This window comes from Theropithecus gelada, chromosome 9, assembly GCF_003255815.1.
Source record: "Theropithecus gelada isolate Dixy chromosome 9, Tgel_1.0, whole genome shotgun sequence".
NCBI lineage: Eukaryota > Metazoa > Chordata > Mammalia > Primates > Cercopithecidae > Theropithecus > Theropithecus gelada.
The window spans coordinates 46,858,274-46,872,228 of NC_037677.1; the positions used below are offsets into that span (position 1 = coordinate 46,858,274).

General features: G+C 49.1%; 2 protein-coding genes across 2 annotated transcripts in view; both read right to left on the minus strand.

Moving 5' to 3' along the window:
- The window catches only part of LOC112631324 (anthrax toxin receptor-like), a 724,187-nt gene that overhangs the window by 578,898 nt on the left and 131,334 nt on the right, over positions 1–13,955 (minus strand).
- Positions 7,045–10,828, minus strand: LOC112631334 (protein FAM25A-like). The gene is made up of 3 exons (XM_025396277.1): positions 10,720–10,828; positions 8,622–8,684; positions 7,045–7,238 (listed from the first exon to the last, which is right to left on the minus strand). Exons 1-3 carry the CDS (start codon positions 10,793–10,795, stop codon positions 7,105–7,107), a joined length of 273 nt encoding a protein of 90 aa, XP_025252062.1. The 5' UTR covers positions 10,796–10,828; the 3' UTR covers positions 7,045–7,104.

Genomic DNA, 13,955 nt, shown 5'->3' on the forward strand with positions numbered 1-13,955 from the left:
ATATATATATTATTTTTTGAGACAAAATCTCACTCTTGTCACCCAGGCTAGAGTACAGTGGTGTAATCTAGGCTCACTGCAATCTCTGCCTCCTGGGTTCAAGCAATTCTCCTGCCTCAGCCTCCCAGGTAACTAGGATTACAGGCACCGGCCACCACAACTGGCTAAGTTTTGTCTTTTTAGTAGAGATGGGGTTTCATCATGTTGGCCAGGCTGGTCTCAAACTCCTGACCTCAGGTGATCCACCTGCCTCGGCCTCCCAAAGTTCTGGGATTATGAGCGTGAGCAATGGCACCCAGCACAGGCACATTACATTTATTGTGCACTTTATTTTTATTATTATTACATTGTAATATATAATAATTATGCACCTCACCATAAAGTAGAATCAGTGGGAGCCCGGAGCTTGTTTTCCTGCAACTAGACGGTCCCATCTGGGGATGATGGGAGATAGTGACAGATGCACACTGCAGGGGAAGTGCATTAGATTATCAGGCATCAGATTCTCATAAGGGGCATGCAACCTAGACCTCTCACACGTTCAGTTCATGATAAGGTTGGTGCTCCTATGAGAATCTAATGCCACCATTGATCTGACAGCAGGCAAAACGCAGGCAGTAATGCGAGTGATGGGGAACAGTAAATACAGATGAAGCTTCGCTTACTTGCTCACTGCTCCTACTGCTGTGTGGCCCAGTTCCTCACTAGGCCATGGACCTAGTTCATGGCCCACAGAGTTGGGGACCCCTGATCTAATGTGACAACTCTGGAAATCAGATTCTATACCCACTATTTGTTGTTGCTGTTGTTGCTGCTGTTTGTTATTGTTGTCCAGTGTTTAATGAGCTTTCTGAAATAATTTTGTAGTCTGGGGCTACTCTTCAATACTCAGCCACGCAGTTTACATCTCTGCCTTAGCCTTCACTTCCTGCTTGCCCAGAGCCTCAAGGTCAGTCAGAGGTGAGAGCTTTGAGCCTTCCCAGGTCTTTACTGAACATGTACGCAGCCCTACACTTGGGAGTAGCCTCACAGATTCCCAGGAATCATTCAGTTGGAATTTTCAAAGCCCTTATGGACATCTCATTCTCCTGCTTTTCTTTTAAAGCTTTTTGGTTAGCCTATTGTCTGCCCAAAATGTTATGTACAACCTCATACAGGCACCAACTTGAATAAAGGCCTTCAAATGTTTTTGACAAATACCGTAAGGAAAAAACGTTTGCATTAAGTGAGCTCTTAGGACAAATAAAGACATCCTGGCAGTGGGATGTTTCTGAAAACCACCAGCCAATTCAAATGACAGTTCTCTGGGAATGAGGCTTTGAAGGAAATCCAGCCCCGTTCTGTCTTTCCAGTGGCTGCCGGGCTATGGGTCCTCACTGTAATTATGGGCTGTTGATTTTCAAAGCTGCAGTGGAGCCAGTGAGGAGGGGATGAGAATAGAATAGGGCAAGTTAAAAATACCATATGACTTGCTGTACTTAATGAGATTTTTCAATTTGTTTATTTGTGTGTGTATATACACACACATATATATAAATATACATACACCGCCCCACACACACACACCCCCCACACACACACATAGTGAATGGAAAATAAATCTTGGGGCCCCAAAATCACTAAGCTAAAGGGAAAAGTCAAGCTGGGACCTGCTTAGGGCAAACCTGCCTCCCATTCTATTCAAAGTCATCCCTCTGTTCACTGAGATAAATGCATATCTGATTGCCTCCTTTGCAAAGGCTAATCAGAAACTCAGAGGAATGCAACCATTTGTCTCTCACCTACCTGTGACCTGGAAGCCTTCTGGCTGCTTGAGCTGTCTGACCTTTCTTGACAGAACCAATGTATATCTGATATATATAGATTGATGTCTCATGTCTCCCTAAAATGTATAAAACCAAGCTGTGCCCTGACTACCTTGGGCACGTGTCATCAGGACCTTCTGAGGCTGTGTCACAGGTGTGCATCCTCAATCTTGGCAAAATAAGCTTTCTAAATTAAACAAGACCTTTCTCAGATATTCAGGGCTCACATTTTGGCAACCATAAAGGGATTCTGGGTAGAGGCGCTCCTGACCTTTGACAAATCTCCTATCCGTGCTCGGTACCAGCTTGAACTATCTTTATGGCTCAAACCAACAGGACAATTTGCTGAGGCCTGGAGGCATCCCCTCCAATCACTGATCTTCCAAAATTTGATCAAGATCTAAAGTTTATTTTGCTGTACAACTCCTTTTGTTGGAGTTTTACTAGCTTCCAACACAAGAAAGGCAAGTTTTTCCTGCTTTGATGACGATGAAATGCAGGTAACTCCTTTATGGAGTTTGACCTTGCTTCCAATGGGGAAGACAAATTTGAGTTTTTTCCAGCATCTAGGATGGTAGAGAGCGGCCTTCAGCCTGAGACCCATTCTTTACCTAAGGATGGGTAACTGAATTGGGGTTCGTCTTGGCTAAAGTTAACAACCAGTTGGTTGTAATTTATCTTTACCATTAGAGCACTCAGTAGTAGGATAAGTTGTACGATCTTTGTTTTGCTTAATTGTTTTTGTTGTTGTTTGTTTGTTTCTGTTTTTGTTGTTGTTTCAGTCTTTTTCCCATTGGGATTGATCAGCTCTATCCGACTCCATCAAATCCAAAGGAAACTTCCAAATTATGGGGAACAAAACCTCTGAAGTGGCTAATTTGCCACAGTGTGGTGGGGGAGAAAAACGGCCAACAACAGGAAAAAAAAAAAGAAAAAAAAGTAGCAAAGATTTTTTATTTTGATTACTTAAGGGGACTTATTTCCATAACAAGGCCACCTTTTTGCTAGCCAGGCCAAACTGAAAGGGCAATGGCTGTCACCCCACACTGCAGTTCCATAGCTAAGGGCTCTGGCTTCTTTTTTACCACCACGACTGCTTTGGTGTTGTTCCTAAATCAAGCTAGTTCTGGTTTGATACTTGGCACTTCTGAAATAGCAGCAATTTGTTCTAGCTGAATTATGGTAATGAGATTTAAAAAGGTTTTTTAAAAGGAGCTCAATGATTAAAAGTCAGCTTAACTAAAAGCTAACATCCAAGATGTGTGCGTGTGTGTGTGTTTGTGCATGTGTGTATGTGTGTGTGTTCATGTGTATTTGTGCGTGTGTGTATGTGTGTTTGTGCATGTGTGTATGTGTGTGTTCATGTGTATTTGGGCATGTGTGTATGTGTGTGCATGTGTGTGTATGCATGTGGATGTGTTTATGTGTGTGTGCATGTGTGTGTGTTTGTGCACGTGTGTGTGTGTTTGTGCATGTGTGTATGTGTGTGTATATGTGTGTGTTTGTATTGAAAAGGCCTTCACATTTTTTTTTTCTCCTAGGACCTTGTCTCTCTCTCTTTTTTTTTCTAGCTAAAGATTTTTTTTCTCAGTTGACTGAATTCTGTTTTTTTTTTTCATTTACTTCTGCTGTCTCTCTCTCTCTCGCACCCTCTGCTGCATAAGGGACCTAAAATATTATAGTTTATAATAGCCTGACTTTCCTTCAAGAAAGCAGAGAAGGCGCCAGATGCCCTTTTGGGGAGAAACCTGTTTTTCCTTATGAAACCCCAAGAGTATAAGCAGACAAGTTCATCTCAGCTCTTACGCTGCTTGCTTTTGTATTGTGTTACCTGACTTATTGACTAAAAGAGTTATTGCACCAAAGGCTTTTTAAAGGAAGAGTGTAGTTTAGACATTAGAAGTGTCTTCGTTTAAAAAAACTTTTTAAGTGCACTGTGAAAGCATCACATGGTCTAGCCTCATAATAATTCTCCCTTTTTGGAGACCCAGGATTCAGTGTGGGCTCTGCCCGGAGCTCAGAGATCTAGTCAAAAGATAGGTAGTTCCTATATAAATAAAACTGGTTTCCTCATATAATCCTATGACAGATTTCTCTCTTTTTTTTTTTTCTGAGACAGAGTTTTCGCTCTTGTTGCCCAGGCTGGAGTGCAGTGGCGCGATCTCGGCTCACTACAACCTCCGCCTCCTGGGTTCAAGTGATTCTCCTGCCTTAGTCTCCTGAGCAGCTGGGACTACAGGCGCCCACCACCACACCTGGCTACTTTTTGTATTTTTAGTAGAGACAGGTTTTCACCATATTGGGCAGGATGGTCTCGATCTCCTGACCTCATGATCCACCTGCCTCGGCCTCCCAAAGTGCTGGGATTACAGACATGAGCCACCGTGCCCAGCTATCCTATGATAGATTTCTGTAATTTTTGTTTGATTTGGCATACCTCTTTTTTTTTTAGATGGAGACTCTCTCTGTCACCCAGCCTAGAGTGCAGTGACACAATCTCGGCTCAATGAAACCTCTGCCTCCCAGGTTCAAGTGATTCTCCCATCTCAGCCTCCCAAGTAGCCGGAATTACAGGCATGTGTGACCACACCTGGCTAATTTTTGTATTTTTAGTAGAAACGGGTTTTCATCATGTTGGCCAGGCTGGTCTCAAACTTCTGACCTCAGGTGATCCACCCACCTCGACCTCCCAAAGTGCTGGGATTACAGACCTGAGCCACTGTGCCTGGCTGGTCATGGGGAGGTCTCGTTTCTTTGGTGGAAGCCATTCCTCACTCCTCTCATGAACGGGTTTCATATTGCTTTGTGGCGTTCCTGGATCCTGGAAGGAGTCGGCTTGCTCCCTGGGGCATCAGGAGGGGCTTCTCTGTAGCTTCTCTGTACCCTTCTCTGCTTCTGGCGGGGGCACCCACATCTGAACTTCCAGTGGTGCTTCTGAGCAGCTGTAGTAAGTGTCCTCCCGGCTGGCTCAGGAGCCAGCCCGTTTCACAGTGCTTCTGGAATCCACCTGGTCGTCCTGGAGCCGGGGCAACCGAGGCTGCCGCCATCCCCCGCCCCGGAGCTGCCCCACACCCCTGTATATGCAATATTTGTTTACCAGTCCCTTTTGGTGTCCATCTAGGTACAGGTCTTAGTTTTTGAGCTAAAGTATCCATAATACACCGGAAGTGATAGATGTCACGTCCACATTGTATGCCAAACCTAATAAGCAGAGCAAAACTTTTCATCCAAGTGATTTGGTTAACATTTTAGGATGTTTCTAATCTCTCAGTAATACAAATATGCTTCAATAAATCTCTGTTTATCCTTTGGGCTCCTGTGTGTACCTGTGCACACCTGGAGAATGAAGTCCTGTGAGAGGCACTGCCATCCAAAGAGGGTGTTTCAGTCTCTACTGCCACCAACAATGTGCTCGTGCTTCTGCGCTTGCGTTTGGATCAGGAGAATTTGAAAGTCATCAGGAAGCAAACCAGGATATAAGATCCAGCTGTAGCTGGAAAGTGGCAAACGTTCCAAAGCTAAGACATTGGCTATTCCTGGGCTGTTCACCAACTGTGAGGCCAAGTCTAGATGAGATCCAGAAATATGATGAACAACTCACTTCTTTTTTAAGCAAAACACACTTTCTTCTCATTTCTGCTAAGAACAAATAGCTTCCAGCAAGATTAATAGGGGATGCAATATTTTTACAAATTATTTCTTTTTTATTAAAAAAATCTTAAGTTAAATGCTACTTAAAGATATGTTTAACCTCTGTGATACTGACTTGCTCATGAGAAGAAAGAGAGAGGGCCAGGCATCTGCCCACTACTACCCACTATCAACACGTAGGCCTGACATCAGTCACTAAATATTCTGGGCCAGGTGCGGTGGCTCACGCCTCTAATCCCAGCACTTTGGGAGGCCAAGGCAGGTGGATCATGAGGTCAGGAGATCGAGACCATCCTGGCTAACATGGTGAAATCCCGTCTCTACTAAAAATACAAAAAATTAGCTGGGCATGGTGGCGGGCGCCTGTAGTCCCAGCTACTCAGTAGGCTGAGGCAGGAGAATTGTTTGAATCCAGGAGGCAGAGGTTGCAGTGAGCCAAGACCATGCCACTGAACTCCTGCCTGGGCAACAGAGTGAGACTCCGTCTCAAAAAAAAAAAAAAAGAGAAGAAAAACAGCGGCTTCTAGGATGACTGAGCAGTGACTCAGTCTTTCCTTAACCGGATTCTGTAACTGTCCAGCAGAAATGCTTATCTGATCTCTGTGAGAACAGGAAGCAGCTCAGTTGGGGACCTGCCTTGTTAAATTCTTCATCAAACTGCTTATCTGCCCTGAGTCCTGCAACAACATCTCAAGAAAAATCCCAAAAACATGCAAAACAAATGAGGGTCCTCCTTTACTGTGTTCTTGAAGTACTGAGGTGCCTGAAAGCTATGTATAGTTTCTGGGAAACAGTTTTTTAGCAAACGTAGCACAGACACTAACTATTCTTCCAGAAGAGCCCCTTCCTGACATGAAAGATCTTAGCGTGAGACAGAAGCATCTGATTAACCATGGGGACCTATCCAGCCAGCAGCAGGGGCCCCAATGCCAGTGTCCGCCTCAGCAGAGGAGACACGGGGGACATGCAAAGTGTTTCTGTTGAAAAATACTTCACCTAGGGTGACTATAGTTAGCAGCAATGTATTGTATATTTCAAAGCAGCTAGAAGGCTAGGTGCAGTATCCCATGCCTATAATCCCAGCATTTTTGGAGGCCCAGGCAGGCTGATTACTTGAGGTCAGGAGTTTGAGACCAGCCTGGATAGCTTGGTGAAACCCCGTCTCTACTAAAAATACAAAAACTAAAAAATAAAAAACTAGCCAGGTGTCGTGGCCTGCGCTTGTATTCCTAGCTACTCGGGAGACTGAGGCAGGAGAATTGCTTGAACCTGGGAGGCAGAGGTTGCAGTGAACAGAGATCACGCCACTGCCCTCCAGCCTGGGTGACAGAGCAAGACTCTGTCTCAAAACAAAAACAAAAACAAGAAAACAAAGTAGCTAGAAGAGGGGACTTGAAATGTACCCAACACATAGTAATACCAAATATTCAAGGTGATGGGCACCCCAAACACCAACTGATCACCACACATTCTGTGCATGTAATAAATACTCAAATGTACTCCATAAATACGTAAAATATTTTATATCAACAAGAAAACACTTTGCCTAGTGTTTCCATCCAAATGGGAATAAATCCAGGGCTCGAAGTACAGATTTCATGGCTTTTTATTGGGACTCGGGAAGGGTGGGCCGTGGTAGCAGGTGCACTCACTGTCCAAGTTTGCCCAGACTCTCTGCTGCATGGGTGATGGCATTTGTGACTGTGTTGGTCACTGTCTCAGTGACTTCCTTCATCTTTTTGTCCGCTGACTCTTGGGCTTTCTTTATGGCTTCGGCAATGGCTGTTGGAAAGAAAGAGGAAGAATGTCCTAGTGATCCACCTGCTGAACTTGTGTCCCCTTGAGTGGCCTGTGGGATGTGGCCATCTTAATGGATTAGTCCCTGGAGTGGCCTCCTGGCAGAATGAATTTGAATTTGGTTTTAATTTCCCCAACAACTTGTATTTCTTCAACTGTGAGTGAGACTGAGCATCTACTCGTGGGTACATTGCCTGCTTGTCCTTTTGTCTGGAAAATGCCTGCTTATGTCTTTTGGCCATTTTTATATTGGGTTGTTATATTGGATTATCATTTGTATTACAAATATTTTTTCATCAGTTTGTGATTTTTCTTTTGGTTTATAGTTTGTTGTTGTTGTTTTGTTTTGTTTTGTTTTTTTTGGCTACAGAAAATTTCAAAGTTTTGGACTGTCGAATTTATTTAATATTTCCCTTATGGCTACTGGGTTTTTTTTGTCATAGTTCTAAAGATTCTCCCCTCTCCAAGATTAGGCCAAAGTCTCTTATGTTATTACTATGTCTAAATGTTTATGATGTCTTCTCCCTCAAAACTCCTATGTTGAAATCCTCAGTCCTAATGTGATGGTATTAAGAGGTGGGGCCTTTGGGGCCTTTGGGAAGTTGAAATTAGCACCCCACGTAAAAAAGACCACAGAGAGCTAGCTCCTTCCACGATGTGAGGACACAGCTAGGCCCATCCATGAACCAGGAAGATGCCCTCACCAGATGCCAAATCTGCCAGTGCCTTGACCTTGCACTTCCCATCCTCCAGGAGTGTGAGAAATGAATTTCTGTTGTTTCTAAGTCACTCCGTTTATGGTTTGTTTTTGTTTTTGAGACACAGTCTTGCCCTGTTACCCAGGCTGGAGTGCACTGGAACAATCTCAGCTCACTGCAACCTCCGCCTCCCAAGTTCAAGGGATTCTCCTGCCTCTGACTCCTGAGTAGCTGGGATTATAGGCATGTGTCACCATGCCCAGTTGATTTTTGTATTTTTAGTAGAGACGGGGTTTCACCACGTTAGCCAGGATGGTCTCAATCTCCTGACCTTGTGATCCACCCGCCTTGGCCTCCCAAAGTGCTGGGATTACAGGAGTGAGCCGCCGCCATGCCTGGCCGTGTTAAATGTTTTGTCCCAGTGTGCTGTCACATAGTCTTTCATGACTTTGTCTTCTTATCATTCCACAGAGAGAACCATCTAGACAGTGCCCTAACGCAGTACGCTCTGTGGCCTCCGATGAGCATAGATAACTGCCAGCTGAGAGGCTCTGAAAGGCTGCGACATCAGGGGCAGAGTTTGACCTGGTTAGTCAAAGAACAGACTGGCCCAGCACCTGGCTTCCCTTCCTCCCTCCCTGCTTCCCTGCCCGACCTCAGCCGACTGTACCTTTCTCTCCAGTCTCCTTGGCATGTCCCACCACCTCCTTCACCACTTCCTCCACGGCATGAACTGAACAGAGGAGACAAGTCCAGAGTGAGGTCTCAGAGCAGGCCCGCTGCCCTCCCAGTCCAGGGTGAGGGCTCAGATCAGGTCCACTGCCTTCCCAGTCCAGGGAGAGGTCTCAGAGCAGGCCCGCTGCCCTTGAGTCCAGCGTGAGAGTTCAGAGCAGGCCCACTGCCCTCTCAATCCAGTGTGAGGGCTCAGAGCAGGCCCATGCCCCCCCAAGTCCAGGGTGAGGGCTCAGTGCTGGCTTATCCTCACAATGGACCTATAAATCCCTGGACATCCACGGTGGGGCTCTGGGATGACACCCCCAGCCAGGACAGACTGGCTCACAAGAAGGACCTTCGTCCACAGCAGGTTTCAGTAGGAGATGCTGGGCCCTGGCTGCCGGAAGACGAGCTCAGTGAGCCCCATGAGGGCACGGGTCCTTGAAACCCCTTGGCCCTGCCCGGCCTGGAATGGCAATGAGCAGACCATCTTGCCAGCTGAGACATGAAGCCCAGGCTGGGTCTGTGTGCCAGGTCACACCCCTTTCAGGATGTGCTGGTGCCTGCCTCGGGTCAATTTCCAAAGGCTCATCCAGTAAAACCACATCTCTCAAAGCAATTCCTCCAACAAGAGGGAATTCTCTGCCTACTTCAGAGTTTTTTAAAGTGTGGGTGGTAGCGTGCTAGAACTGAAAAATTTCGGAGTCAGAAGCAATGGTTCTTACTCTAACTCTACCTTCCACCTCTGGGTTCCCTCATCTTTAGAAAGGGAATTTGTTGGGATGATGAGACCCAACACCAGGTCGTGGGGGCGACAAAGTCCCACGGAGACAAAGGAATGAGAAAAAGACAGTTTGAGAGAGAAATTGGACGAGAGGGCCATCGCACGTGTGGAGGCTGCACTGGCCCCGAGCTCTGGGAGCCCACCTATTTATTGGTGATCTAGCAAGGAAACAGGTGGTGAGGATGTGGGGGTTGAAAGGAAAAGATGTATCAAGTGAACGAGAAACGTATGGCTACTTGAGATAATGGGAGTGCTGGAAGCCAGGAGCCAGCAAGTCTAGCAGACATGCAAGCCCTGCCTCAGTTTCTCTCCCAACACTCAGCTTTTCTCCCAACAGGAATCACAGAAACTCAGAGGCTAGTGAAAGGTTAAAGCAGGTGGTCCACACCAGCTGCAGAGTCAAAAACAAAATACGCATCTGCTGCCATTTAGAAAGAGGACACAAACTCAGGCAAGACTGTTTTTCACACGACCCACGGGTGGTGCCTGGCTGGGCCTCCCTACGCACAGCTGCTGACCTCCGCATACAAAATACACTTCGGGACCGGGTGCGGTGGCTCATGCCTGTAATTCCAGCACTTTGGGAGGCCAAGAGGAACGGATCACGTGAGGTCAGGAGTTTGAGACCAGCCTGGCCAACATGGCGAAACCCCATCTCTGCTAAAAATACAAAAATTAGCCGGGCATGGTGGTGGGTGCCTGTAATCCCAGCCACTCAGGAGGCTGAGGCACAAGAATCATTTGAACCCACGAGGCAGAGTTTACAGTGAGCCAACATCGCACCACTACACTCCAGCCTGGCGGACAGAGCAAGACTCCATCTCAAATACAAATACAAATAAACATGCTGTAGGGGACTTGGATGACATTGAAAATGTCCTTTTTGACTTTGAACAGATCAGACTTGGTGACTTGTTAAGAAATCTTTGAAGCTTTAAAGTTATGGTAAAAATAAAAATCCATCTTCCTTTTCCTGCATAGGTTATTCAGAATAGGCTGTTTTGACAAGAAAGGTTCCCCAGATTTCCAGAGGGAAGGGTCCAAGCTGCCACTGTTCACCCAGCACCAGGACCCATGCCCTGCCCCCAGGAGACCTCCTCAGCTCTGCACCCCTCAACTCCGTGCTGTCCTGGTGGGGCTGCAGGCCAGGGTTCCTGAGGGCCCAAGGCCTCCCCCCAGGTCCTCACCTGCCTACTAAGATCTGCCTCCAACAGACCCAGTCTGCCCCAGATCCCCCCAGCCCAGGTAGAAAGGAGCCCCAGGTCCTCACTGGCTCCCTCGGTGGCCTTCTCGGTGCGGTGGGCCAGGCCCTCAGCAGCCAGCTTCCCCAGGCCTCCCAGCATCATGTGGCAGCAGACAGTGGCCAACTAGGATGCTGAGGACTGGCCCAACGTGCTTTTATAGCTTGTTATACAACATGCCCTGGCCCCAGCCCAGTAGGAGGCTGGACAGGTGAGTCAGAGAGGGTGGCAGCAGGAAGGGGCTGGGTGGAACCACCCTGGCACTGGGGTAGCAGCATCCCCTGACAGCACGAGACGTCTGTAACCCCGTCCTAGGGACCCCATGAAGGATAGGGGCAGGGAGCAGGGCTGAGGCTGGACAGGAGAGATCTGGACATGCCTCTTCCTTGAGGCAGGGGGCGTGAGCGCCAGCCCCCCTGAGACCAAAGCTTCCCAAGCCTGGGCACGGATATGTACCTGGAGACAAGGCCTAGGATTCTAAGCCTGCTGCTCAATGTCTCCAGTATGGCCCAGTGGGGGGTTTGGGGGTTCTATGGGCCTGGAGACCTGGGCAGTGCTTTGGGTCACAAACACAAGTGGAGTGAGGGTGACTGCCCTCCCCATTCCTGGAGACCCTGGCTCTGCAGAGCAGTTTGCAGCCTCCATGGGATAGGTGGGGCGTTCAGGGTGGTGCCTTGCCCAAGGCAGAGGGGGCACAGCACTGAGGAGAAGCGTAGTCACCTGGTGCTGCTCAGCTGATGCTCACTCACCCTAGAGGCTCTGTGACGTCAGCGGTGCCCTCCTATCCCCTGGCAGTCCTGGAGGAGTAGACAGAAGCCTCCACCACCACTCAGGGAGATGCTTCTAGTCCTAATTAGAATCCCTGAGAAAGCAGCTTCCCTGGCTCCTGGCACATTGCATGAGGCATGGCAGGGCTGCTCCCTAGTCACTCATGATGGACAGAGATGCCTCAAGCCACCTGCCACATGCTGCTTCCCTTAGTCACCAGCCCAACCTGAGCCTCCGTTTCCTCATCTGTAAAATGGGGATAGCGTGCCTTCCTGGCTGTGTCACTAATCATCCCTGAGACAAAGCATGCCAGCTCCTGGTAAACACCTGTTCCCTCCACTCATCACTGAGGTGCTGGGAGGTGCCCTTGGGCAGTGAGCTCTGACCAACCGGTGGGGTGGGCCAAGGAATGACTGGGACATGAGGCTGCCTGGAGCCAGAGGGCTGGGGGATGTGACTTCCGCTGGCCGGGCGCCAAGGAGAGGTGTTCCCGTGCTCCTACTTCTGGGGTGCAGGCCCGGGGCAGGGGTCTGAGGCTCTCTCCCCAGTGCAGGCTCCTGGAGCTGCTCTCCTGGGTGTGGCGGAGCTTGATTAGTTTACTGGACTGTGGGCCCTCCCAGCCTGGTACTCGGGAGCTGAGACCCTCTTGCATGCCTGCATGGTGTTTGGGGGCTCCAGGGCTACGGCCAGTCCCCCTAGGGTGGGCAGTGGGCATCGTGGGCAGCAGGACCTCTGGGTCTCAAGGCCACGGCCCCACACATGCCATTGCTGTCTCCTTTGGGCAGGGGTGAATCAGGGCTTAAACAATTTAGAGGGGCCCTCTTTATGAAAGGGAACAATCATATGATTCCTGCACATTTTTCATTTATATACTTAGAGGGGCCCTCTTTATGAAAGGGAACACAATAATATGATTCCTGCACATTTTTCATTGACATACGTATGAACTTCTGGACCCAGACAGGGCTGTGAAAGTGGGCGGCCTGGAGCTCGGGCGGGTCCAGATGACTGTGTCCTCCTTTGTAACAGCCAGAGTCCAGGATGTTTTGCTCAGGGCATTGGGCTGGCACTGCAGAGGGTTGGGGGCAGGGGGACCCCTGGGACATGGCTGGTGGGAATTGTGCTAGGAAACCTCAGGGATGCTCCCTGGGCCTGTCAAAGCCCCTTCCCTGTTCCTTCTGAGGCTGTGTGTCCCCCACCCCCACAGGGGTCCTTTCTATGCCTGTTCCCCTGACACGTGTCATCTGCCTGCTCTAGAATGGTTTCCAGACCCCACAGACCCCTCCTCGTGAGCTCCCACCCTAGGGTACTCTGCTCCAGTCCCCTCTCTCAGGAGCTCACCAGCCCCAGACAGCCTGTGGTCAGAGCTCAGCCACACAGCAGGACCCTGGCCCACTGCCCAGCCCAGAGCCAGGCCCACCACAGCCTCTGGGGACAACTGCCCTTCCCCCCACCCCCTCCACATGGTCCCTGCCCATGAGACCCTGCCCTACTAATTTAATGCACTGCCTTGGTGTGAGCACTGCGATTCTAATGACAACACCCCATGGCCCTAGACCTCCAGGGCAAGGCTGGGTCCAGACACAGATCCCGAAAGCCCACGGGGGAGAAGACAAGAGGCCTGGGGAGGCCCAGGACCAGACATGGGCCCCAGGCCCTGGTGCCCTCCCATTGGCCTTCCAGCTGCTGCTGCTGTAACCAGATCCCCGTCCACCCAGTCCAGCCCATGGACCCCAGCAAGCCATCTGTGCCCCATAGAGGGCAGACCCCTAAGAGTGGGACCCCTTTGTAGCCAAAGAACCTGAGATAGCCCCAAATCCTCCTAACCATGATGGATCATGGTCTGAGGGGCTGGGCTCAGGTGACTCCTGCAGGGAACTTCACCTGCCTGGATGAGGTCAAGGGTGAATTAGGTGTGGCCTGCCCTCCACCACCCCATCATGGAAGAGGTCCAGCCCACAATGGCCCAAGGGGGCCACCCTTGGGCCCAGGGACCCCAGTCAGTATATCCTGAGTCAGAAGGTCAAGTCCAGCCTCAGGCAGGGAGAATCTGGCTTTGACAGGAGCAGATACATTCTCAAGGTGGAATTTGCCCAACAAACTAGTTTGGCAAGGGACTAGCTGGCTGAATCACTGAGTCAAGGAGAGTCAATGTTTCAAATAGCAATTTGCCAACTTAGCAATGACCAATTCTGAAAAACAATTTGTTTATTTGAAGTACTTAAATACTTAGGCTGTCTCATGTCTGAAGCCTGATGATGCCTTGTGTGATTTAAAGGACAGACGTCACGAATGCCTAGAGTTTTGTGGCAGTCCATCCTGCCGGTGTCTTCTCCCACTTTTGTTCTGTGGATTTGAGCTCACAGTTTGTGCTGTGCCCACCGCCTGCCCCCGCTAATGAGACTCCCGGAGACTTGGCTGGCCAGTCACCAGAGGAACAGGGACCCGGCAGCACGCCAGCATCCACTCACCTGTGGGTATCAGTCAGGCTCCTGGG